The 24968-nt window shown below is 65.7% G+C and overlaps 1 protein-coding gene across 1 annotated transcript; it reads left to right on the top strand.

Annotated features, from left to right (window-relative positions):
* The first annotated feature begins 778 nt into the window (after positions 1 to 778).
* RRP12 (ribosomal RNA processing 12 homolog) lies at positions 779 to 24343 on the top strand. The gene is made up of 34 exons (XM_074960083.1): positions 779 to 936; positions 2656 to 2888; positions 3205 to 3288; positions 3864 to 3940; positions 4373 to 4478; positions 4862 to 4978; positions 5243 to 5381; positions 5660 to 5787; positions 6151 to 6249; positions 6385 to 6476; positions 6635 to 6746; positions 6963 to 7054; positions 7222 to 7336; positions 8010 to 8152; positions 11848 to 11969; positions 12734 to 12798; positions 12946 to 13108; positions 13475 to 13629; positions 14191 to 14258; positions 14632 to 14725; positions 15039 to 15197; positions 15326 to 15406; positions 15601 to 15706; positions 16067 to 16174; positions 16635 to 16792; positions 20118 to 20209; positions 20418 to 20570; positions 20876 to 21045; positions 21327 to 21449; positions 21970 to 22019; positions 22267 to 22345; positions 22772 to 22839; positions 23367 to 23449; positions 23883 to 24343. The coding sequence occupies exons 1-34, from the start codon at positions 798 to 800 to the stop codon at positions 23983 to 23985; spliced, it is 3876 nt and encodes a 1291-aa protein (XP_074816184.1). The 5' UTR covers positions 779 to 797; the 3' UTR covers positions 23986 to 24343.
* Positions 24344 to 24968: the final 625 nt, after the last annotated feature.

The following is a 24968-nucleotide window of genomic DNA, read 5'->3' as shown; positions in this document are numbered from 1 at the left end:
GCAGTGGTTAGGCACAACATGCTCTTCTGAAAGCCCCAGCTCCCAGAGTCATGGGATTAGGTCCGACTCTCAGTTTCCTTTAAGGGTTCCAGCCCTAGCCGTGGTGGGTAAAGGCCTGGAAATGTGACCCCTAAAGGCACCAGCATTAGAAGGCCAATAAAAGGACCCACATTGATTCTCAAACTCATCTCATGATTCTGGGGGCCCTGGTTCATGACTTTTAATGGTTGTGGTGACAAACCGGAGACGGCCACAACTCCCCCCGGAGCCCGTGGGGCTCAGCCCCTCTGACCCTCCGGCTCTGGCGGCTCCCGAAAGCCCCAAGGCCCCGAAGGGCCGTGGCCGGTTCCGAGAACTCAGGCTGTGACCGCTCTGGGCCGGCTCCGGGGCTCTCCGACGGGTGCTGTGTGGGCGCAGGGCGGGGCTCTAGGGCAGAAGCCCCCTGGGGCAGGGGCGGGGCTGAACTGGATGGGGGGAGCCCCTCGGTGCCACCGGTGCTGGGCCAGGCCCGTGGCACGCAGGGCACAGGGGCCAACGCAGCTGCCCCAGTTGTGCCCCCCAGGCTCTCGAGGCGGGGGGCGGGGGCAGGCTGGCAGTGAGGGCGGAAGTAGTGGCCGTGGCCGACGAGGGGGAAAAAAAAAAAAAAATCCCGTCTGCCCGCAGTAAAGATGGCGTCCTGCCCAGACCGGAAGTGCCCCCACTCCGGGGCCGGAAGGGGCGGCCGAGAGGGCGGAAGTGGGCCGCACGTGGTTTCCGCGTGGCCGGCGCCGCGGCTGCTGTGCCCCGCCAGGCTCGCGATGGGCAAGGCCGGGAGGCTCCGCTCCGGGGCCGCCCGCAAGCTCCGGCGCTGGCAGAAGGGCCACAGCAGCGACAGCAACCCCGAGAGCCGCCGCCACCGCCTGGCCGCCCGCAGCCGCTTCTTCAGCCGGCCCGCGGGTGAGCGGGGGCCCGGGCAGGCAGGGGGCCGGGCTGGGGGGGTAGGCAGGGGGCCGGGCTGGGGGCTGGGGGTGGGGATGTGGGAAGCGGGGCTGGGGGGGGCAGGCTGGGGGCGGGGATGGAGGAAGCGGGGCTGGGGGGGCCAGGCGGGGGCGGGGCTGGGGGGAGCCGGGGGAAGTTGGGGGCGGGGCTGTGGGAAGTGGGGCTGGGGGGAGCCAGGCGGGGGGGGAGCCGGGGGAAGTGGGGGGCGGGGCTGTGGGAAGCGGGGCTGGGGGGGGTCAGGCAGGGGGCGGGGCTGGGGGGAGCCGGGGGAAGTGGGGGGCGGGGCTGTGGGAAGCGGGGCTGGGGGCGCCAGGTGGGGCTGTGGGACGCGGGGGGCCGCACTCTGTCCTTGAGGGGCCTGGGGCACAAGCCACACCATCGATCTTCACACCCTGCTCCTCCTGGTGCTGGGGCCCCCAGGCTGCCCCCGTGCGGAGCCCCTTTCCCGGGTCTCCTGTGGCCCTGGGTGGTGCAGGCTGGTCCCCCTGGGGTGCTTGTAGGGAGACGCTGGGGCCTGCAGGGGGGTGGGGCGGTCCTTGGGCTCTGGCCCAGTGCAACGTTGTGGCTCAGTCCAGTTTCCAGCTCCCTGGGGGACGGGGGAGGGAGTGGGGCGCAGCATGGGGCTGGGGGGAACGGCTTGTCTGTCGGGGTGCTGGTCTCGGGGCAGAACTGACCCGCACCGGGCCATGGAGCCTGCTGCTGGGCGGTTGGCAGGCTGCGTCTGGCTGGCAGCTGTGGGATGCGTCCGCTGTCCCAGGTGGGGGCTGTGTGGGAGGATCACTGGCTCTGGGTCGGGGCCTGCATGTCTGAGCGGAGCGCAGCGGTCCCGATCCTGGCTGGGGCCTCTGGGTGCGACTGCACTGCAGCCAGTGGCACCTCTGCGAAGGTGACGTGCCGGGCCGCGGTCCCTGGACTTGAAAGATGCCAGGAAAACGTGCCCGGGTTATAAACCCCTTGGTGTCGTGAGTGCCAGGGGGCAGTGCTGGGAACCGGACCTGGCACCGACTCCTGTGCTGGGAGCTGCAGGAGGCCAAAGCACGGCCCGTGCCCTGGGGGTGTTGAAAACCCAGGTGCTGCGGGTAATGCGGCTGGGATTTGTTTCTCTCACCCGTTCGGAAGTATCACCTCTCAGCTCGGGAAGGGAAATGCTGCTCTGGCAACGCTCAGTTACCTGCCACAGCCGGGGCCGCAGGTGGTGAGAGCTGCCTGAATCAGAAGCTACCTGGACGCTGCCGGCGTCTCCGCATTGCACTGGCTAGGAAATGGTGACAGCGCTCTTGAGTTCCAGGACCCCCCTGCCCTGACACAGCACAGCCGAGCATGTCTAAGGCTTTGCCTCCTGAGGGGGAGGAGGCTGGGCTGGATGGGCTGGCATGGGGTGTCTGCACCCCGGTGAGCAGCCTTATAGGCCCCCTGCTCCCTCGCTCACAGCTCTGCCTCCTCGGTGGTTCTGGCCCAGGGCTCTCGTTCCACACGCTGGAGATCTGTGACCCTGCCAGGCCGTCAGAGGTCCATGCGCTGCCGGCCTGGCCCGGCCCGGAGGACCCGTGCAAGGCCGGGTGTTGGGTGCCTGGGTGCGCTGGCTGCATGGCAGTGTGAGGATTAGGGCGCCAGCCTGGGGGAGGGGAGGGAATTCGGGTGTTGGTCTGGCCGGCCCTGAGCATGTCCATCCCACAGAGAAGAGCGACCTGACTGTGGATGCCCTGAAGCTGCACAATGAGCTGCAGTCGGGGTCCGTGTGCTCGGAGCTGCCGGGCCAGGGCGCCCAGCTCCGCATGGAGGAGGACGACGGACCCGCTGTCAGCGAGAAGTCCTCGCGCACCTTCCTGAGCGGCTTGAGTGACTGCACCAACGTCACCTTCAGCAAAGTGCAGCGGTTCTGGGAGTCCAACTCCGCGGCGCACAGAGAGGTAGGTGGGGCGCTCAGCTTGCGGGCGGGGGAGACTCTGGCCTTTGCCTCGGGGGGGAGGGGGGGGGTGTGCACTTTGGGGCCTTTGTGAGCACGTTGCCCCCTGCCCACGGAGGGGGTGGGGTGGTGTGTTCTGGTGCCAGGTTCTTGCCCCTGGCCTGGCCTGGACGCTGTGGAGGGGTGGGGCGGCATGTTCTGGGGCCGGGTCCTTGCCCCCCGGCCTGGCCCGGACGTTGCGGAGGGGGTGGGGCGGCGTGCTCTGGGGCCAGGCCTGTGTCCTGTGGTGCTCACCCGTCCCCTCCTGCGTGCTCTTGCAGATCTGTGCCGTGCTGGCTGCGGTGACGGAGGTGATCCGCTCACAGGGCGGCACGGAGAGTGAGACCGAGTACTTCGCTGCGCTGGTGAGTGGTTGTGTGCGTGGGGCAGGTCTCAGCTAGAGGTGGGGAGCAGCCTGTGCTGGGGGGCGCTGGAAGGGACTGTGACCTTCCCTCTGCACTGGGCTGTCCCGGGGTAGCTGGATGGGCTGCGTACGGCCAGGGGCTGCGGGGGTGTCCGTGCAGGGCCCTGGGTACTGTGGCAACAGAGCTCTGGCTAGGAGGGCCAGGTGCTGGACACCCCCCCGCTCCCCCTCCCCCCCAAGCTGTGCTCGATGGGGCTGAGCCCTGGGGCAGGGGGGTGGTTCCTTCAGCGAGCCAGAGGTGAAGCCGTCAGGCAGTGTGAGTTTGAGGGACATGGACTCCACCATGGTGGGCTTGGGGGTGTCCAGCTGGGGGTCCCGGCCAGGCGGTTGCCGTGCATAGAGGGATGGGCTGGGGATCTGTGAGTGGCTCTTAGTGCAGCCCCAGAGGCTGCCTGCTCTGCTATCCCTGCCATGGAGCGCCAGCTGGGTCGTGGGCACTCCCTCCCCCCACCCCCGTGCTCGCCCCAGCCGGGCCCGGCGGCGGGGTCACCCCACTCACCCCGGCTGTGTTGCCAGATGACGACGCTGGAGGCTGTGGAGTCGCCGGAGTCGCTGGCTGCTGTCGCCTACCTGCTCAACCTGGTGCTGAAGCGGTGAGTCGCCCCCACCCACGGGTTAGTCTCACTGCCCTGGGGGGCCGGGGCCCGGGCAGGGTGAGGCAGGGGCCGGGGATGGAAACAAGGTGCAGGGGACAATGCAGGGTGCTGCTTGCAGGCTGGCTGGGCTGGGGGGAGGCATGGGGCGGGGGGCTGCGGGAAGCATTGTAACGTGTGTGGCTCTGAGCCCAGGGGCCTGTGCGGGGCCGTGTGGCCGCTGATGGCTGGTGTCTCCAAGTTGAGCTGGCAGGACCACCCGTGTCGGAGGGTCCCACTCACAAGGGGTCTCACCCTCGAGCTCCGGGGTGTGGAAGGGCTGGGAATCGCGGCTGGGGGTGTGGGGTGGAGGCAGTGCTGCGCATCTCCCATTGTCTTCCTCCCCGTTGCGGGCCCCCAGCCATGCTGACGCCCTCCCCTCCCTGCCCGCAGGGTGCCAGGGCCCGTGCTGATAAAGAAGTTCTCTGACACCTCCAAAGTGTTGATGAGCATCATGGCCTCGCAGGCCGGCAGCGGCCCCTCCTCCGCCCTGCGGTGGGTGAGTGCAGGACGTGGGCAGGGGGTCACTGGGGTGCGGCTGGCTGGGGGTTGTGAGCTGGGGCAGCTGGCTCGGACTCCCTGCCCTCAGCGAGGGTGTGACTGGTACAGGGCCATCCCCTTGTGCTGAGCTTGTGGGGGGGGAAGGACAGGGTGCATGTGTCTCCCCCAGCATCCTGGGGTTCCTGCCGTCCCTGGATGGGTCAGGCGGGTGGGGGTGCTCGGTGCGGGGGAGGGGCAGTCTGACTTTCGGGGCTGGGGGGGGTCAGGCGTGCGTGGGAAGAGCAGCCTGACTTGGGGGGCTGGTGGGGGGAGGCAGGCAGTTGCCCTGGCTTGGGAGGGTGGCACCGATACCCACGTGTCCCTGTTGGTCTCTCCCTGCAGGTGCTTTCCTGCCTGGCCACACTGCTACGGAAGCAGGACCTGGCAGCCTGGAGCTACCCCGTCACGCTGCAGGTTTACCACGGCTTGCTGAGCTTCACGGTCCACGCCAAGCCCAAGGTGAGCCCATCGGGACCCTGTGGGGTGCCCCTCCTGCCCCCCAAGTGGGGCCCTGTATAGCTCTGCCCCAGTCTGCTGGGTCTGGAGCTGCCTGGTCTGTGCGATGCCTTGGGCGCAGGGGTCCCAGCCCCGCGGGGGCTGGCCAGGCAGGCGGGTGCACTCCAGGGGCTCCCAGCCCTGGCCCTCACAGGTGTTGGCCTCCCTGATCCTTGGCAGGAGGCTGCCTGGGGCACCCCCTGCTCACCCCGCTCCCATGCTCGGCAGGTGCGGAAGGAAGCCCAGCACGGCGTCTGTTCCATCCTGAAGGGCAGCGAGTTCCTGTTCGGGGACACGGCTCCCACACACCACCCAGCTGCACAGTCCACAGCCCGGTTCTGTGTGCAGGAGATCGAGAAGTCCGGAGGTACAGGAGGGACGGGGACATGGGGTGCATGGCTGTGGGGGGTGCATGGGGACCTGGCTGGGATGTGGGGCTACTGGGTGACTGCCGGGCTCTGGGGTCTGTGCTGGGCTTTTTGGCCCCTGGCCCCCGTGCTGCTGCCCCTGAGCTGCGCGCTGTGGGTTCGGTGCTGAGCTCTCGGGGCCCGGCAGCCCCTGGCAGAGGGGTTCAGTCATGGGGGCCTCGCTGGCCGGGCCGAGCAGGGGGCTGTTCTGTGTGTTCATCTCTGCCCCGTTTCCCAGGTACCAAGGAGGCCACCACCACCCTGCACGTCCTGACCCTGCTCCGGGACCTGCTGCCCTGCCTGCCCCTGGCCGCGGTGAAGACCTGCTGCGAGACCCTGCTCCGCGTCATGACCCTCAGCCATGTGGTGAGCAGCCGGCCGGGCTCCGGGAGGGAGGGGACCCATCACTGTCCTCGGCCCCCAGCTTCTCGCCCCGGGACCGACCAGGCGCTGTCTCCCGGCCGTGACACACCAGGTCTAGGACTGCACAGCGCCCGCTCCCTGCCGGCCTGGGCCAGCTCCGCGGGGTCAGGCAAGGGGGCCCTGCAGGGTACCGGGGTGTGTGCGGGGTACACCTGGACTCCATCTGTGACAATCCCGCCCCTTCCCGCTGGGTGCAGCGTTCGTGGGGCTCCCGGCTGGGGCTGGGATCTGCCCAGGCCTGTGGATCGAGGGGCCCAGTAGGGCAGCACCTTCCCCCGTCGCTCCCTAACGCTGTGTCCTTTGCAGCTGGTGACGGCGTGTGCCATGCAGGCCTTCCACAGCCTCTTCACGGCCAAGCCTGGCCTGGCGTCCCTGTCTGCCGAGCTCAATGCCCAGATCATCACCGTGAGTACCGCGGCGGGGTCACGGGGTGGGGGCAGGGGGGCTGGGGGGGGCGGGGTCACGGGGAGGGGGCTGAGGGGGGCGGGTCACGGGGAGGGGGACATCTTTCACTGAGCCCGCCCCGCCTTGCCCCGCCAGGCCCTGTACGACTACACGCCCAGCGAGAATGACCTGCAGCCCCTGCTGGCCTGGCTGGCCGTCATGGAGAAGGCACACAGCAACCTGGCCAGGTAACGGGCTGGGCCGGGATCGGGGTGGCAGGGGCTCCCATGGGGGGTTGGGTGCGGGGGCCCATGGGGGGGTGATGGGAGGGAGAGCGGGGGCCCCTGTTGCGGGAAGGGGGGCGGGCAGGGGCTCTCCCTGGTGCTGGACCCTCTCTCTCTTGCAGGCTGCAGAGGGACCTGTGCTGGGGACACCTCCCCCGGCTCTTCACAGCTGCCGTGAGCTGCCTCCTCTCCCCCCACCCACAGGTGCTGGTGGCCGCGACCCAGACACTCAAGGTACCGTGAGCAGCTGCTCCCCCCGTCCCGCCCTGGCCTGGCTGTCCTGGGGGGGGGCTATTCCAGCCCCCGCCATGGGGCACCAGGCTTTGCTCGGGCAGGCTGCGGTGGAGTGCTGCACGCTGGGATCTGCCCCGCTGCAGCCTGCTCCCGTCCCTGGCCCGCATGGGGCTGAGGGGCGTGGCTAACCCCTCCCGTCCTGACTGCCCCCTGCAGGCTCTGCTGAGCGAGTGCGTTGCTCCCCACATGGCCGAGCTGGGGCCCGTTTCTGCCTCCGGACCTGCCTCCCACGTCTGCAGGATGTTCAGGTGAGCGGGGCCCGCCTGGCTGTGGGGTGGCGCTGCCCCGTGGCCCCCTTCTCTCCCCACCTCCGGGCTCTTGTGCCTGCCCCGCGGGGAGCCCCGTGTGATGGGTGCCGGCACTGTGTGTCCTGCAGTGGCGGGCGGTGCTGAGCCAGTGCTCTCTCCCGGTTCAGGGCGGTGGAGGAGGGCTTGACGTACCGATTCCACGCGGCGTGGGCCTCCGTGCTGCAGGTGCTGCGGGCCTTCTTCGAGACGTGCGGGAAGCAGTGCCATCCGTTCATGAGGAAGGTAAGGGGGCAGGGAGAGCCCTGGGTGCTCGCTCGGAGAGGGGCCTGGGCTCGGGGCTCTGGGGCTGGGCCTTGCAAATGCTTCCCATGATACAGAGGCTGCTGAGAGCCGGTCGGTGGCGCTGGCTTCCCAGATGTGGGCATTTGGGTGGCGAGTGGGCGCTTAAAGCCCCGTCCTGGGCGTTCCAAGGGCCGTTCCAGGGTAGCAGGGTGGAGGGGGAGTCCAGCAGCGGCTTCCCAGACCCGGGCTGGCCTACGCTGCAGCAGCTGGCCCAGAGTGGGGGAGTGTGTGCATGGCACCCTGCTGCCCAGAGCCCGGGTTGCTATGGCTAAGGGGCTGCATGCCCCTGTGGGCCGGCTCTGCCCTTCCTGCCCCGGGGCGAAGGAGGTTCCAAGCGCTGTCCTGGGGCCAGAGATCTCTGGGTAGGCTTGCTCCTGCCTCCTTAGTCCACCCTGGCTGGTGCTGGCTGTGCTCCTCTTCAGAGGTGGCTGCATTGGCACGGCCCCACCTAGAGCGCCTGGGGATCTGCTCTGAGAAGGTCTCGGACTGTGGCCAGGCGTGCGACTGTCTCAGTGGGACGGGGGGGACACACCTGCCTGTGGATGGGGGTTTCTCTCTGGCACAGGGACCCTCGGGGAGGAGTCCGTGTGACCACCCCGTCTCTGCTCTGCAGTGTCTCCAGTCCCTGTGCGACCTGCGCCACTCCCCACACTTCCCCCACACCAGCGAGCTGGACCGGGCGGTGGGGGCTGCTGTGGCCAGCATGGGCCCCGAGGTGCTGCTGCAGGCCGTGGCCCTGGAGATAGACGGCACGGAGTAAGTACGACGAGTAAGACGGGCGGCTGCAGGGAGCCACGGCTGGGCCTCACCCTCCTTCAGACAAACAGCTGGACGGGTCCAGGGGCCGGATCCCAACAGGGCTGTACCAGGAGCCCTAAACCTTTACGCATCTGCATGGAGTCACGGGGTCTGGTCTATGCCTCAGGCTGTCCCCAGTCTGCCGGGGGTGACCCCTTCAGTGGGCCGGACCCAGGGCCTCTCTCTGCACCCCAGGGACAGGACTCCCCACTGGGCCTCCGGCACCAGCAGTCCCTGTCTCTCCCCGGGGCTCCCTGCAGCGAATACAGCCAGGCCAGACTCCTGCAGAAGGCTTGTGCTGTAGCTTTGAGTGTTTCCAGGGACACAGGCAGCCCCTTCCAAAAAAGGGAACTGGCTATTAGTCCCCTGGCCATGGGGGCTGGAAGCCCTTCGCCCCGCCCAGAGGGTGAAGGCTACAGCACAGACCCTTCTGGGCAGCCCAGCCACGCTCCAGTGAACCCCCCGGTCAGGCTGCGTCTGACCTCCTGAGCCAGTTCCCAGGTGTCACGGAGCCCCAGGGTCAGTGCTACAGCCCAGGAGGAAGAGTGAGACCCCTCGGGGGCCTGGCCCGCTGAAAGGTTCCTAAGAGCATAAGAACAGCCATGCTGGGTCAGACCAGTGGCCCCTCCTGCCTGGTAGCCGTTGCTGGCCCTGTCCTCCAGGAACTTACCGAGTTGGTTTTTGAACTCACTTCTACTTTTGGCCCTTTCAGCATCCCCTGGCAAGGAATTCCACAGGCTGGCTGTGTGGTGTGATGTGCTCCATGCGGAGGTTCTCGCCCTCCGCCCTGTTAATGTCATTCGGTGACCCCATTCTGCGTGTTATGCGAAGGCCCCAACCCCTCCAGGTCTCTTCCCGTCCCGCTCCGCCCCAGCGCCTCCTGCACACCTCGGAACAGCGGATCCCCCGTGGGCGGGAGGGAGGTGCTGATTGGCGGGGCTGCCGGTGGGTGCTCACCACCCACCATGTTTTCCCCGTGGGTGCTCCAGCCCCGGAGCGCCCACGGAGTCGGTGCCTATGAAGTGAAGGAGCAAATAACACGTCCTTCTTCACTTTCTCCGCGCCAGTCACGATTTTATAGACCTGGATCGTCTCCCCCGAGTCGTCTCTTTGCCAAGATGAACTGTCCCAGCTTTTTTAATCCCTCGTGCGGGAGATGCTCCATCCCCTTCATTGCTTTTGTTGCCCTTCTCTGCACCTTTCCCGGTTCTCACCAGGGTTCCCTCTAGTTTTTCCCACCCATGTGTGGAATGAATTTTATGTGCACCAATATGGAAGCGACGTGTGACCCATCACCTCCATGTTGGTGCACGTAACAAAATTCATGCGGCAGGCGTGGGGTCAAGGGGTATGGAGAGTGGGAGGGGGTGGGCTCTGGCGTGGGGCTGGGGATGAGGGGCTCAGGACTGGGGCAGAGGGTTGGGTGCAGGGGGTGAGGGCTCTGGCTGGGGGTGTGGGCTCTGGGGTGGGGCCGGGAATGAGGAGCTCAGGGTTGGGGCAGGGGGTGAGGGCTCCGGCTGGGGTGGCAGGCTCTGGGGTAGGGGCCCAGATAAGGGGCTCAGGGCTGGGGCAGGCGGGGAGGGCTCTGGCTGGTGGGGAGGGCTCTGTGGTGGGGCTGGGGATGAGGGTTAGAGGTTTGGGTGCAGGGGGTGAGGGCTCTGGGGTGGGGCCGGGGATGAGGGGCTCGGGGCTGGGGCAGAGGGTTGGGTGCAGGGGGTGAGGGCTCTGGCTGGGGGTGTAGCTTTGAGTGGGCTCTGGGGTGGGGCCGGGGAGGAGGAGCTCAGGGCTGGGGCAGGGGGTGAGGGATAGGGGCCCGGATAAGGGGCTCTGTGGTGGGGCAGGGGGTGAGGGCTCTGTGGTGAGGCTGGGGATGAGGGGTAGAGGGTTGGGTGCAGGGGATGAGGGCTCTGGAGTGGGGCTGGGGATGAGGGGCTCAGGGCTGGGGCAGAGGGTTGAGTGCAGGGGGTGAGGCTTTGGGGTGCAGAAGGGTGCTCCAGGGCTACAATGGGGAGAAAGGACTCTTTCCCCCCCCCCCCCCCAGCGCTCTCTCCCCGCAGCAGCATCTGGGCTGGGGGGGAGAGGCGGCAGCTCTGCTGTGGGAGGTGCCCCTCCCCTGGCCCCAGCAGGTCTGGGCTGGGGGAGGGCCGTGGCAGGTTGGGGGCCCCTCCCCTGGCTGCGGCGCGTCCCCAGGCGGGTTCTCTGGGCACCTGCGCAGCGCTGAATGGGCTGCTGCACGGCCATGCAGCTTACAGAGAACGTAGGTTCTAATGTGTCGTCTTTGAGAGGGGGCAGCCAGGTCTGTACTCGGTGTTCACGGTGTGGGCATGCCCCGGATGTATATAGGGGCAGTATGATATTTACTGTCTAATTATCTCTCCCTTTCCTAATGATTCTGAACATTGTTCGCTTTTTTGACGGCCGCTGCACATTGAGTGGATGTTTTCAGAGAACTCTCCACGGTGACCCCAAGATCTGTTTCTTGAGTGGGAACAGCTAATTCAGATTGCAGCGTTTTGGACGCATAGTTGGGGTCGTTTTCCAATGGGTATTTGCATTCGTCAACGCTGAATTTCATTGGCCATTTTGCTGCCCAGTCACCCAGTTTTGTGAGATCCCTTTGTAACTATTTGCAGTCAGCTTTGGACTATCTTGAGTAATTTTGTATTGTCCACAAACTGTTGACCCCTTTTTCCAGATCGTTTGTAATGTGTTGAACAGCACTGGTCCCCGTCCAGACCCCTGGGGGACATCGCTATTTACCTTGTTCCATTGTGAAAACTGACCGTATCTTCCTACATTTTGTTTTCTATCTTGTAACTAGTCACTGATCTGTGAGAGGTACCGTCCCTCTTATCCCATGACTCCTTACTTTGGTTAAGAGCATTTGGTGAGGGACCTTGTCAAAGGTTTCCGAAAGTCCAAGTAAACTATAGCCACTGGATCCCCCCATCCACATGCTTATTGACCCCCTAAAAGAATTCCAGTAGATGGGTGAGGATTGAGTTCCCTTCACAAAAGCCATGTTGACTCTTCCCCCAGTATATCACGTTCATCGGTCTGTGTGTCTGACGATTCTGTTCTTTACTACAGTTTCAGTCCGTTTGGTACTGAAATCTGGCTTAGCGGCTGGTGTTTGCCGGGATCACCTCTGGAGCCTTTTTTTAATAATCAGCGTCACAGTACTTACCCTCCAGTCATTTGGGACAGAAACTGATTTAATCCAGTTAGCAGTTCTGCAGTTTCACGTCTCAGTTCCTTCAGAACCCTTGGGTGAATCCCATCTGGTCCTGGGGACATATTGCTGTTTATCAGTTTGTTCCCAACCTCCTCTAGTGACCCCTCAGCCTGGGACAGTTCCTCAGATTGTCTCCCACGCCTGAGCCAGGCTTCTTAGGTATCTCCCTCGCGCCCTCAGCCGGGAAGAGCAAAGCAGAGAGTTCATTTAGTTTCTCCGCAGCGGCCTTGTCTGCCTGGAGCTCTCCTTTCGCCCCACTGTCGCTTTGGCAGCTTCCTGCTTCCGGCGTAGGTGGTGGAGTGTTTGGTTTGTGTGAGCCTTTGGCCCGTTCTCCCGGACACTGTTCCAGCACGGGGGGCAAAGCACCGATCCTGCGGAGCGCCCCCTGCTGCACCTCACCTGTGTGTTCCCTCCACAGGGAGACGCTGGATTTCCCCCGCAGCTGGCTCCTGCCGGTGATCCGGGACCACGTCCAGGGCACACGGCTCAGCTTCTTCACCAGCTATTTCCTGCCCCTGGCGGCCACCCTGAAAAGCAGAGGTAACTAGCGGGGGTGGGGGAGGGCCCCAAGGCGAGGCGCAGCCATGCTGCAGGCAACCCCTCCATTCAGCCTGGTGCAGGAGGCAGGGGGTATCCCCACACTGGGGGTGGGGTGAGCTGCTGGGGGGCATGGGGGCTGTCCCCAGAAGGCATGTCCCCATGGAGCACTGAGCCAACATGGCCTCCACAGGGCAGGGCAGGCAGATGGGGAGCACTAGCTGAATAAACTGCACCCTGGCCCATCTCCTGCTGTGGGTTCAGAGGCCGCGGTCTGGGTGCTCTGCTCCCCAGGGGCCCTGAGATCAGAGGCTGGTGGTGCCTTTGGTCTCTCAGACTCTGCTGCCCCCCATGGGCAGATTTGCCCCATCGCAGGTGGCCCCGGGACACTCCCCGGGATGCCCCTCCCGGGTTAACTCTGGGGTCGCAGTCTGTAAGTACCCACGCAGGGAATGGGTACTGGAGGGTGGGCGCTGCTGTCTAGCCGAGGACGATCTAACGCGACCCGGGGCTGGAAGCTGGAGCGAGACACACCGAGGCAGGTAATCAGGCATGGATCTGTGCCAGGGCAGAGAATTAACCCCTGGAACATCGCCCCGGGGCGGGTGGCTTCTCCGTCACTGACAATGTTTAAATCCAGGTGATCGGCTCTGGGGTCGTTGCGGGGCTGTCCAGGGGTCAGACGAGTGGCTCCCAGTGAGCCCTTCTGGCCACAGGGTCTAGGCATCCCCTGCAGCCCTCGCGCCTCCCTTGTCTCTTTGCTGCAGCTGTGGAGCTGGCGCAGGCCGGGAAGAGTCTGGAGTCCAAGATCTATGACACGCTGCAGTGTCAGGTGAGAGGCTCAGGCCCTGGGGGTCACAGGGTGGGGCTCCCGGGAGCAGGGCCCGCAGCTAGGCTGGCTGGATCCTTGCGAGGGGCGGCTCTGCCGTGTCAGGCTGGTGTCCCTTCCGCCCCTTCACGCGCCTCCTTTACCTTTCAGATCTGGACCATGCTGCCAGGCTTCTGCACCAGGCCCACGGACTTGGCAGCCTCCTTCAAAGGGCTGGCACGGACCCTGGGCACGGCCATCAGCGAGCGGGCAGACCTGCGGCTCACCGTCTGCCAGGCCCTGCGCACGCTCATCAGCAAGGGCTGCGAGACAGGTAAGGGCCGGACCCTGGGGTGCCCCCTGCAAGGGGACTGGGCCACTCGGCAGGTGGAGGGGCACGTTGCTGGGGCAGGCACGCATCCTTCAGCAGCCTGGGAGCTGCAGTGCGGCAGGGCCGAGGTCCAGTCTCTAGGGTCTTCAGTCAGCCCTGAGCCCCCCAGGGTGCTGGAATTCCCAATGGTCTTTCCCATCCGGGCTGGGTTCTGTCTCTCCTCCTCCTCCTCCTCCTCCTCCCCCCCCCATCCCCTGATCCCCGGGTTGTGGGAAGGTGCCAGGTGTGAGCAGCTGGATCCCTCTTGGGGCGGTGGGGGAGTCCGAGGGCCCCGGGTGCAGACCCTCACTGCTCTGTGCCCCTCCCCAGACGCCGAGCGGGCGGAGGTCGGCCGCTTCGCCAAGAACTTCCTGCCCATCCTGTTCAATGTGTACAGCCAGCCGGGGGACGCTGGGGAGGGTGCAGCCCATCGGCGCTCGTTGCTGGACACCGTCCGCACGTACCTGACAATCACTGAGCAGCAGGTGAGGCGGGCGGGGGCCCGGACCAGCCCTGTGGGGCAGGGGGTAGCTTTGTGGCATAGGGCAGCGCAGCCAGCTGTAACGCTGGCACGGGGAGCCCATGGAAGCAGCTCCCTGCGGGGCCTGCCGCAGAACCAGCTGCTGGCGTCTAGGCGCTGTGGAGCCCAGGCCTCGGGATGCTGAGTGAGCATGGCTGGGGGGGTCATTCCCCATGCCAGGGGCCTCACAGAAATGCTGTGTCTGGGTAATGCCTCTGTGCTGGGGAGGAGCACACCCCAGGGAGGTATTGAATGCCCTCTGGAGCCCCGGATCCCAGGCAGCCGCTCTCCAGCTGGGTCCCTGGCTGGTGCGGGGCTCGGTGCGGACCCTGGGGAGCTGCCAGCAGTGGGGATTGGACCCTGGGGGGCTCAAGGCTCCGCCTCCTGAACTATTGGCCTTGCTCAGGGGCTGCCGCGTGCTCGCCACCTCCTGCGGGCCAGTGGGCAGAGCCGTGCTGAGCGGGGGTTACGCGGGTGGGGTGTGGCCCGAACTGATCCCGGGCCGGCGGCTCGTCCCCTCCTGCAGATGGTGTGCGGGTTCCTGGAGAAAGCCAGCGAGAAACTGACCAGCCCCGAGAGCACCGAGTTCACCAGGTAATGCCGCAGGTTAGCGCTCTGCCTGCCACGCCCCTGGGCGCCCCATCCCCGGGCCTGGACACAGCCGAGCTGCTGGGGGGCACTGCACAGAGCGCTGGAAGGGACCCCCACAGTTCCTCCCCTCCACAGACTCATCCTGATCCCCCTTCTGACTGGGTGGGTTGTTTGCCCTCCTGGTGCTGGGGGGCTGGCCTGGAGCCTGCCTCTGCTGGTGGCTAGGAACGTCTCACTTGCGGTGGCGGTGTGGCCCTGGCCAGTGTTCTCACTGCTGCTGGGCGGGGGGCGCGGCGCTGAGATCCTTCCCCCCAGCAGGGAGCTGGGCGGAGTCCTGGGCATCCCACCTCCCCTCCGCTAACCCCCTCTGCTGCAGGCTCTCCATCCTGGACCTGATAGTGGCCATGGCGCCCTACACCGACGAGCCCTCCCTGGGTGCCCTATACCGCACCATCCAGCCCTCCCTGCAGGTGAGTCGCCCAGGCTGGGGCCGCGGAGCTGGGGCGGGAGGGGACTGGGCGCCCTGTGGGAGGGGACTGGGCGCCCTGCGGGGGCCTCCAGGGTGCTCCACTTCCGGCTCCCCGGTCCTTCCATCCCTCGCTGCAGGCTCTCTGGAGGGGGCCTGGCTCCTGACGCCTCTTCCTGGATCTGGGGAGCGGAGAGGCTCTGCGGCACGGGGGTCTCTGGCTGAGGCTCGCTCAGTGGAGCGGGGGTGAGGCTGGCTCTCGGGGGAGAGGAGCGGGCGGGGGCTTGGCTGATGCGTCTGGTGCCGTCTCCCCGCAGAGCAAGGAGCACGGCATGCAGAAGAAGGCGTACCGCGTGCTGGAGGAGGTGTGCGCGGCTCCCCGGCTCCCCTGCCAGGCCTTCGTCCGCAGCCACCTGGCGGAGCTGAAGAGAGATCTGCTGGGCTCCCTGCAGAGCACCGCCTCCCCGGCCAAGAGGGTGAGCCGGGGCTGGGGGCAGGCGATGAGGAACCTGTGGGCATGGGGCAGACGGCATGGCCTGGGGGGAAGGGGGGGTGCACAGGGGTGTCTCTGGATCTGACCGTGCTGCCCTGCTCCCCTCCCCAGCCACGGCTGAAGTGCCTGTTCCACATTGTGAAGCAGCTGACGGCTGAGCACGAGGACTTCGTTGTGGCTCTGGTCCCAGAGGTGAGCGGGGGCGGGGGGGGGGGCTTGGCCCCTGGGGCGGGGGGGTGGCGCACGCAGCAGGGCTGTTCTGTGGGAGCGGGCTCCCTGCAGAGTGCCGCTAAAACGTGGTGCAAGCGGCGCCGGGGGGGGGGCGTCAGGGGGGGGCGCCGGGGGAGCGGGGGGGGGACCGGTTCTGATGTTGTTTGCGCCGCCAGGTGATTCTCTGCACCAAGGAGGTGTCGGTGGGGGCCCGCAAGAACGCCTTTATGCTGCTGGTGGAGATGGGGCAGGCCTTCCTCCGCTTTGGCCCCACGCCGCAAGGTAAGGCGTCCCTGCCCTCTTCCCTGCCTGGGCCCTGCTCCCAGCCCGCTCTGGACCCCTGGGTCCTCCGATTTCCACCCCCATCCATGCCAAGGCCTCTCCAATGCTCATTCCACCAGCCCAGCCATATAGCTGCTTCCAGCCCCCTCTGTCCCGGCCCCGTGGGGCGCAAAGGCCTGTCCTGCTCGGCCCCGGTGGCCAGCATGCCTTCCAGTCCCCTGCCCATGCTGTGGGCTTCAGTGGGGCCTGCCGGGGCCGGGCACCAGGGCTAGCCTGGCGGAGGCCCCCAGCGGAGCCGGGAGGCCTTGGAGCTGCCACGGGCAGGGCCGAGCTAACACGGGGCCGTCCCTCCCCGCACAGGTGCCATGCAGCGGTTCCTGCTCCTGGTCTACGCGGGGCTGACGGGCTCGGTCACCATGGTCAGCTGCACCGTGCTGGCACTGACCCGCCTCCTCTTCCAGTTCAAAGGTGAGGGGCTCTGTGGGGAGGGGTGGGAAGGGCTGTGCTGGGGCGGGGGCTGGAACCCCAGCTGCTCGCCTGGACGCAGGGCTAAGCAAGGGGTGTCCGACCCCCTGCGGCTGGGGCAGCCCCCGGGCACCTCCGCTGGCACTCGCAGCCGGGCCCGGGGGTGGGAAGTGCCCCAGCCGCGGGGGCGCTGTGTGCACATGGGGAGCACCGTCGGGGCCTGCTGCACCCCTGGGCCAGCGGCTAGGGGCGCTGAGGCCGGTCAGAAGACGGGGCGAGAGGGAAGGCCCCGCCCCATGGCTAAGGGGGCTGGCGCTGAGCACAGGTCGTGTTGGGCAAGTGTGTCCTGAGCCAGACTCTCTCCAGCCTTCTCCCCCGGCTCCAGCCCCCAGGGCTGCTGCTGCCCCAGCCTGGGGGGCTGGGGGGACCCTGCTGCCCGGCCTGAGCCCTGTGTCTCTTGCAGATCACATGGGGCTGGCAGTGGCGGAGCAGCTGCTGCAGAACGTCTGCCTGCTGCTGGGCTCGCGCACGCGGGACGTGGTCAAGGCGGCCCTGGGCTTCCTCAAGGCGGCCCTGCTGCTGGTGGACGCCCAGCTGCTGGCCAAGCACGTCCAGACCATGGTGAGTCGGGGTCGGGGGTGGGGGGCAGGCCAGGGGGCCTCCAGAGAGGGAGCGGCTGCCCTTAGAACAGGGTCCCTGCCAGGCCTGCGTGGGTCCTGCCCACAAGCTGGGGGCACATAGAATATCAGGGTTGGAAGGGACCTCAGGAGGTCATCTAGTCCAACCCCCTGCTCGAAGCAGGACCAATCCCCAATCAAATCATCCCAGCCAGGGCTTTGTCAAGCCTGACCTTAAAAACTTCCAAGGAAGGAGATTCCACCACCTCCCTAGGTAACGCATTCCAGTGTTTCACCACCCTCCTAGTGAAAAAGTTTTTCCTAATATCCAACCTAAACCTCCCCCACTGCAACTTGAGACCATTACTCCTTGTCCTGTCCTCTTCTACCACTGAGAATAGTCTAGAACCATCCTCTCTGGAACCACCTCTCAGGTAGTTGAAAGCAGCTATCAAATCCCCCCTCATTCTTCTCTTCTGCAGACTAAACAATCCCAGTTCCCTCAGCCTCTCCTCATAAGTCATGTGCTCCAGTCCCCTAATCATTTTTGTTGCCCTCCGCTGGACTCTTTCCAATTTTTCCACATCCTTCTTGTAGTCTGAGGCCCAAAACTGGACACAGTACTCCAGATGAGGCCTCACCAATGTCGAATAGAGGGGAACGATCACGTCCCTCGATCTGCTCGCTATGCCCCTACTTATACATCCCAAAATGCCATTGGCCTTCTTGGCAACAAGGGCACACTGCTGACTCATATCCAGCTTCTCGTCCACTGTAACCCCTAGGTCCTTTTCCGCAGAACTGCTGCCTAGCCATTTGGTCCCTAGTCTGTAGCGGTGCATTGGATTCTTCCATCCTAAGTGCAGGACCCTGCACTTATCCTTATTGAACCTCATCAGATTTCTTTTGGCCCAATCCTCCAATTTGTCTAGGTCCCTCTGTATCCTATCCCTGCCCTCCAGCATATCTACCACTCCTCCCAGTTTAGTATCATCCGCAAATTTGCTGAGAGTGCAATCCACACCATCCTCCAGATCATTTATGAAGATATTGAACAAAACCGGCCCCAGGACCGACCCCTGGGGCACTCCACTTGACACCGGCTGCCAACTAGACATAGAGCCATTGATCACTACCCGTTGAGCCCGACAATCTAGCCAACTTTCTACCCACCTTATAGTGCATTTATCCAGCCCATACTTTTTTAACTTGCTGACAAGAATACTGTGGGAGACGGTGTCAAAAGCTTTGCTAAAGTCAAGAAACAATACATCCACTGCTTTCCCTTCATCCACAGAATCAGTAATCTCATCATAGAAGGCGATTAGATTAGTCAGGCATGACCTACCCTTGGTGAATCCATGCTGACTGTTCCTGATCACTTTCCTCTCGTGTAAGTGCTTCAGGATTGATTCTTTGAGGACCTGCTCCATGATTTTTCCAGGGACTGAGGTGAGGCTGACCGGCCTGTAGTTCCCAGGATCCTCCTTCTTCCCTTTTTTAAAGATTGGCACTACATTAGCCTTTTTCCAGTCATCCGGGACTTCCCCCGTTCGCCACGAGTTTTCAAAGATAATGGCCAAGGGCTCTGCAATCACAGCCGCCAATTCCTTCAGCACTCTCGGATGCAACTCGTCCGGCCCCATGGACTTGTGCACGTCCAGCTTTTCTAAATAGTCCCTAACCACCTCTTTCTCCACAGAGGGCTGGCCATCTACTCCCCATGTTGTGATGCCCAGCGCAGCAGTCTGGGAGCTGTCCTTGTTAGTGAAGACAGAGGCCAAAAAAAGCATTGAGCACATTAGCTTTTTCCACATCCTCTGTCACTAGGTTGCCTCCCTCATTCAGTAAGGGGCCCACACTTTCCTTGGCTTTCTTCTTGTTGCCAACATACCTGAAGAAACCCTTCTTGTTACTTTTAACATCTCTTGCTAGCTGCAGCTCCAGGTGCGATTTGGCCCTCCTGATTTCATTCCTACATGCCCGAGCAATATTTTTATACTCTTCCCTGGTCATATGTCCAACCTTCCACTTCTTGTAAGCTTCTTTTTTGTGTTTAAGATCCGCTAGGATTTCACCATTAAGCCAAGCTGGTCGCCTGCCATATTTACTATTCTTTCGACTCATCGGGATGGTTTGTCCCTGTAACCTCAACAGGGATTCCTTGAAATACAGCCAGCTCTCCTGGACTCCTTTCCCCTTCATGTTAGTCCCCCAGGGGATCCTACCCATCCGCTCCCTGAGGGAGTCGAAGTCTGCTTTCCTGAAGTCCAGGGTCCGTATCCTGCTGCTCTCCTTTCTTCCCTGTGTCAGGATCCTGAACTCAACCAACTCATGGTCACTGCCTCCCAGATTTCCGTCCACTTTTGCTTCCCCCACTAATTCTTCCCTGTTTGTGAGCAGCAGGTCAAGAAAAGCTCCCCCCCAGTTGGCTCGTCTAGCACTTGCACCAGGAAATCGTCCCCTACGCTTTCCAAAAACTTCCTGGATTGTCTGTGCACCTCTGTATTGCTCTCCCAGCAAATATCAGGAAAATTAGTCACCCATGAGAACCAGGGCGTGCGATCTAGTAGAGGGGCCCTTCCCTTGCTCTGGCTGCCTGTCCCATCTAGGGCCATTGGGGCCCAATCCTGGCCCTGAGGTGGATGCTGCCAATCCCTGTTCCTAGTGACCCACGCGAGGCCTGCCCTGCAGCGCAGGGGCCCGGGCGAGGCTCCTTTCCCACAATAGCTGCCAGGGGTCACTGCGCTCCGGCCAACTGCCCAGTGCCTGGGCTCTGAGTGCGCAGGGAGAGCACCCGCTGCCAGGCACCCACCCAGTGCCAGCTTCCCCCTCCCAACTGACAGGGGAGGGTGGCAGGGCTGTGAGAGCTTGGGGGGCAGGGGTGACCGTGCAGGGAGGGTGAGGCCTGGCTGGGGAGTGCTGAGCAATGTCTGAGGAGTGGGGCCCATGGGCAGGGGGAGATGGTGCAGGGGTGAAGTGTGCTGTCCCATGGGGGTGGGGGATTGTGGTGGGGGGAACATGCATGCTGTCCCTGGAGATCGTAGGGGGGTGCCTGCACATTCTCTTGTGGGGAAGGGGGTGGGGTGGGCACGCTCTGTCCCGGGGGGGGGCGGGGCAGGGGATGGGGGGGGCACTGTCCCAGGGACTGGGGGTGATGTGTGCTGTTCGGGGAGGGCTGGAGATGGGGGACGTGTGCTGTCCCGACGGGGGCGGGGGGACGCATGCTGTCCTGGGGACTGGAGGTGATGTGTGCTGTCCGGGGAGGGATGGGGATGGGGGACGCGTGCTGTCCTGGGGCCTGGGGGTGACGCGCTCTGTCCCGGCAGCTGGAGGCCGTGGGGCGCCTGACGGACGACATGCGACGTCACTTCCGCATGAAGCTGAGAAATCTCTTCACCAAGTTCATCCGGAAGTTCGGGTGAGCGGGCTGGGGAGTGGGGGGGCTGCGGGGCTCGCGCTCGGGCCGCAGGCCAGCCAGGGGGCTCCAGCGCATGGACTGTCCCCTGGCTTTGAGCTGGGCGGGGGGTGCATGTCTGGGGGAGGGGAGGCTGCTCTGTGTCGGGGGGGTGTCGATCAGGGGGCTGTGCCAGGCTGGGGGTTGCTGAGCTCTCTCTCTCTGCCCCCAGCTTCGAGCTGGTGCGGGGGCTGCTGCCCACCGAGTTCCACAAGGTACTGCTGAACATCCGCAAGGCGGAGGCCCGGAGCCGCAAGCAGCGAGCCCTGAAGCAGGCGGTGGCCGCGAGCGAGGAGGAGGTGCCGGTGCAGCCCAGGGGAGACAGGTACTGCGGGGAGGGCAGCCCATGAGCCCAGGGCCTGGCACGTGGGGAGCCTCTGCCAGCCACGGCGCTGCCTGGCTTGTCCCTCAGGAGTCTTGTGGGGCGGGGACACCTGGGCCCAGGGCTGGGTTCCTCAGGAGTTGGGGAGGGGGGTGAATGACGCCCCAGGGCCTGTGCTGGGGGATGGCGTGGGGCTGCGAGGGTGTCTCACGCCCCGGGACTGGGCTGAGCTGAGCTGGGGGGTCTCATGCTGGGCACTCTGCATTGGCCTGGCACAGCACCCTTTGCTGACTCTCTCTCCGTCCCAGCGTGGAGGAGCTCCTGGCCGACTCAGACTCGGAGGAGGAGGAGGGCGAGAGGCGTGGCGGCAGAGAGCAGAGGAAGCAGGCACGACAGAAGAGCCAAGCATGGCTCAAGGAGGGCGAAGGGGACGAGCCTCTCAACTTTCTGGACCCCAACGTGGCCCAGAGGGTGTTGGGTAAGGAGCGGCTGACGGGGCCTAGCATTGAGCCGTGGCAGGACGTGGCTGTGTCAGCTCGGGGACCTTGGCCGTTGCCCCTGCTGTCCGGGTCAGTCCCCATTCCCCAGTGCACGCAGGCTCGGCTTTGGGGGGCTGTACACGATGGGTATAGCCATGGGCATGCCCCAGCTGGGGGTGGGTTGGGTGGCTGGTCGGCCGTGTTCCCAGCCAGGGCACCTCTCGGCTCGAGCCGCGTCTGCCCCGGGCTCGCTAACCCCTCCATCTCTCGGCTGAACCAGCTACAAAGCCGGGCAGCGGCAGGCCTAGGGGAGCGAGCCATGACTTCAAGGTGTCGGCGGACGGGCGCCTGGTTATCCGCGAGGGCCCCGAGGACGAGGACGACGACGACGAGGGAGCCAAAGGTACCGACCTGGGTGGAGAACGCGGGGACCCGGCTCCCCCACACCTCCTCTGGAGGCTCAGCGACCTGCTCCGGGTTCACCTCCTCCCACCCAATGCTCCACGTTGGGCCGCCCCCTCCCTGCCCCAGTGCCCGCAGCTGGCATGCTGTGTGATGGGGCGTGGGCCCCGGAATGTCTCCTGGCCCTGGGCATGGGGTCTGGGGTCACCCCTCTGCTGGGCTCATGGCAGCCTGGGCAGTGCTGGGGCAGCCTCACGCCGGGCGGGGGCGCTCTTTTGAGCTGTGGGGCTGCCCGGTCACACCCACCTGGTGACATGGGGCAGCCATAGCAGGCAGGTCTCCCCTCCTGGCAAAGGCGCCCTGGGGCCCCCCCGCACCCCTGCTGGGCACAGCAGCAGGGGAGCCGTGTCCATCCCTGAGCCACCCTCCGTCTGGCTGTGCCGAGGCAGGAGGTCCAGCCCCGGTGCCGGGTGGGTCCGGGCCCTGGCTCCCGGCTCTGACCCAGCTGTTCTTTGCTCCAGGAGTGGATGAGGAGATGGCCGACCTGATGCAGGAAGTGGGGATCCGGAGCGTAAGTACCAGCACTTGCCCCCAGGGCCGGGGTAGGGCTCAGGCCAGTCACGCCCTGCGGCCCCAGTGGGGGCTGGTTCCAGGGGAGAGACTGGGACCCGGGGCAGGCCCTTGTCTCTGCCTGGGGCACAGCCTTGTGGGCAGGGTCTCACCAGCAAAGCAGATACCCATGGCGGGGATGGCGGCCCAGAGGGATGGGGGGAGCGGGGGTCCCAGCTGCTCCTGGCTGAGCTGCCCTCTCCCTGCAGAAGAAGGCTCAGAAGCGCCGGTTCCGGGAGGAGGTGGAGGACGAGGAGCCGGAGGACGGGACCCAGGCGCACTACAAAGGTGACTCCAGGCTGCACGGTGCTGGCTCCAGCGTGCGTGGGGGCCGGCCGGCCCGCTGCCCCCAGCCCCTGCGCAGCCGGCCGGCTCCCCGAGGGCGGGGCGTCCCGAGGCCTCAGCGTTGGCTCCTGCCCCCAGCTCCTGCGGCTGGAGCTGGGTCCTGGGTGGGCTCTGGGTCCCTGTGGGAGCACTGGGCTTGGAGCCTGGTTCCAAGGCTGGGCTCAGTCACTGGCACACCCTGGCAGCCCTGGGGATCGCCCCCACCTTGCCCACGGCCAGGGGCAGAACTCAGGGGTGTGGGATGCCCAGGTCTGTGCTGGTTCCTGCGCCTCGCCCTCCCCTGGGCTGGGACCATGAACCCGGGGGCCCCCCCCTTCCCAATCTCAGCGCCGGAGCTGCATCTGATGCACGTTTGCTGCTATTTTTCAGCTGGAGGCTCCGGCATCCACCGGCGGCTGGGCGCAGGGCCGGCGCTGGGGGCAGACTACAAGGCCAAGGTAAGGAAGCAGGGGGAGTCTCCAGGGGCTTTGGGGTCTGCCCTGGGAGGGAGCAGATGGCAGGGCAGTGCTGTTGCCTGGCACCCCCCCTTTGCAGCATGTGGGGCTGGGGCACGGCTGCTCTGTTGCCCGAGGCCCTGCACACGGCAGGAAGAGTTGCCTGGGGGCGGTTTCCCAGCCTGGAGCTGCAGCGTTTCCCTGGCCATGGGTGCAGGGGGCCCTGCCCTGGGGCGCGTTCCCTGGGATTGTCTCTCTGCCCTCAAGGTCTCCTGGCCTGGTTCCCTCCCTGGAGCAGGTCTCTGCAGGGCTGGCATGGCCCAGCGGCCGCCCCTGACCAGGGGTGGACTGCAGCCCTGTTGCCTGGTCCTGGAGGTGGCTACAGCCAGGCTGGGCTCTGGGCTTGGTGAGAGGGGTGGGGCTGGACCCTGCTGGCCCCGTGGCTGCATCGGGGCCCCCTGCCCAGGGCTGTCAGCATGCCCGCCCCGACCTGGGTGTGCTGGTTCCTCAACCCCCCGTGTGCTCCCCAGAAAGGCCGAGGTGACGTGAAGAAGAAAGGCCGGCTGGACCCCTACGCCTACATCCCGCTGAACAGAGCCAAGCTCAACCGAAGGTGAGGCTGGGCTGGAACTGGAGTGAAGCCAGGAGTAGATCCCTGTGCTCCGTAACCCTGTGTGTGGCCCTGCCAGCGCCCCCTGCTGGGAGAGGCCGGGGCTGGAGTAGCCAGGAGCGCCCCCCCCCGCCAGTGCCCTGCCCCCCTCCCCACAGCGCCCCCTGCTGGGAGAGGCCGGGGCTGGAGTAGCCAGGAGCGCCCCCCCCCCCGCCAGTGCCCTGCCCCCCTCCCCACAGCACCCCCTGCTGGGAGAGGCCGGGGCTGGAGTAGCCAGGAGCCCTCCCCCCACACACACAGCCAGTGCCCTGCCCCCCTCCCCACAGCGCCCCCTGCTGGGAGAGGCCAGGCGCTCCCCAGCTCGGTGGCTTGCTCTGAAGCTGGCTTTGGGCAGTGCCCGCTCTAACCTGTGCCCCCTGCTCCTGCCCCCGCCCAGGAAGAAGGCGAAGATGCAGGGACAGTTCAAGGGGCTGATGAAGGGGGCCCAGCGGGGTGCGCAGACCGGCCGCAAGCACCGCCAGAAGGAGCGTCGCGTGTGAGGCGGGGTCCCTCAGGGCTTTGAACACCCCTTCCCCCCACGCCCCCTGCCATCTTCGAAGACTCTCCCAGGCCGGACGCTGTTCCCTGCCCGCCCAGAGCCCCGTCTGCCCTTCCTGTGGTTGGGGGCAGGGCGGGGGCTCAGCGTGGCCCTGGCAGGAGGAGATAGACACGGATGGTGCGAGGTTTGTTGGGAGCCACCCACGCCCCCCTTGTTCCGGACTCGGGTGGGCTCCCAGCTGCAGCTGGGCCCTCTGTTTTGGGGAGGAGGAAGCTGCCTTGGCACGGAGCCAGGCTGGGGAGTGGGGCGAGCCAGTGACTGGCTGCATTGAACCAGCATGGTGAGAAATAAACACGGTGCCCACCTCACGCGGCTCCCTCGCCGTTCATCCTGCCAGCAGGGCCCTGCTGTGCGGGGACAGTGCCCGGGATGGCGCCAGAGTGAGCGGTGGGGCCAGGCCCCATCACTCCTCCCCACACTCTGCCCATTAACCCTCCCCGCTGTGGCTGGTTCCAGCCTCCCAGCAGCCTCCTGCTGCCCCCCCGTCCCATGCTGAGCTCAGACCCCTGGCGGGTTCGTCCAGTGCCCTGCGCCCATGGGGCCTGGAAACGGGACCTGCCCTGGCACTCTGGGGTGTGGCTGGGCAGAAAGCAGCCGTGGGGAGGCTGGGGGAACTGTACGCTCACTCCGTTCGCGCCCACTGGCTCATGGGGCTGAGAGCTGGGCTGCCGGCCAGTCCCCCCACCCCCAGCCTGTCCCAGCTGGCTCTGCTAGGGTGCGGCGTGTCCCATCCCTGGGCCGGGGCCTGCCGGGGGTGCTCTAACCGGGCTGGACTCCGCTGCTCCAAGCGGGCGCATTGACCCCCCGCGGCCCCCCGCCGCATGCAGGCTCGTGCTGCTCCGAGGCCCGTGTGGTTTGTTAGCACTGTGCGTGTATGCGAGGAGACCCTCGCCCCCTGAAGCGGGCTGTAGACCCCGCTGGGCT

This window comes from Natator depressus, chromosome 7 (assembly GCF_965152275.1).
Source record: "Natator depressus isolate rNatDep1 chromosome 7, rNatDep2.hap1, whole genome shotgun sequence".
NCBI lineage: Eukaryota > Metazoa > Chordata > Testudines > Cheloniidae > Natator > Natator depressus.
This window is presented reverse-complemented; position numbering and strand designations above follow the sequence as displayed.

Bases quoted from the DNA above. Each gene is read 5' to 3' on its own strand.
- RRP12 (XM_074960083.1), top strand. From the start codon at position 798: ATGGGCAAGGCCGGGAGGCTCCGCTCCGGGGCCGCCCGCAAGCTCCGG. The intron at 6,477-6,634 runs GTAACGGGCTGG...TCTCTCTTGCAG, and splicing joins GCACACAGCAACCTGGCCAG to GCTGCAGAGGGACCTGTGCT. The intron at 6,747-6,962 runs GTACCGTGAGCA...TGCCCCCTGCAG, and splicing joins CCGCGACCCAGACACTCAAG to GCTCTGCTGAGCGAGTGCGT.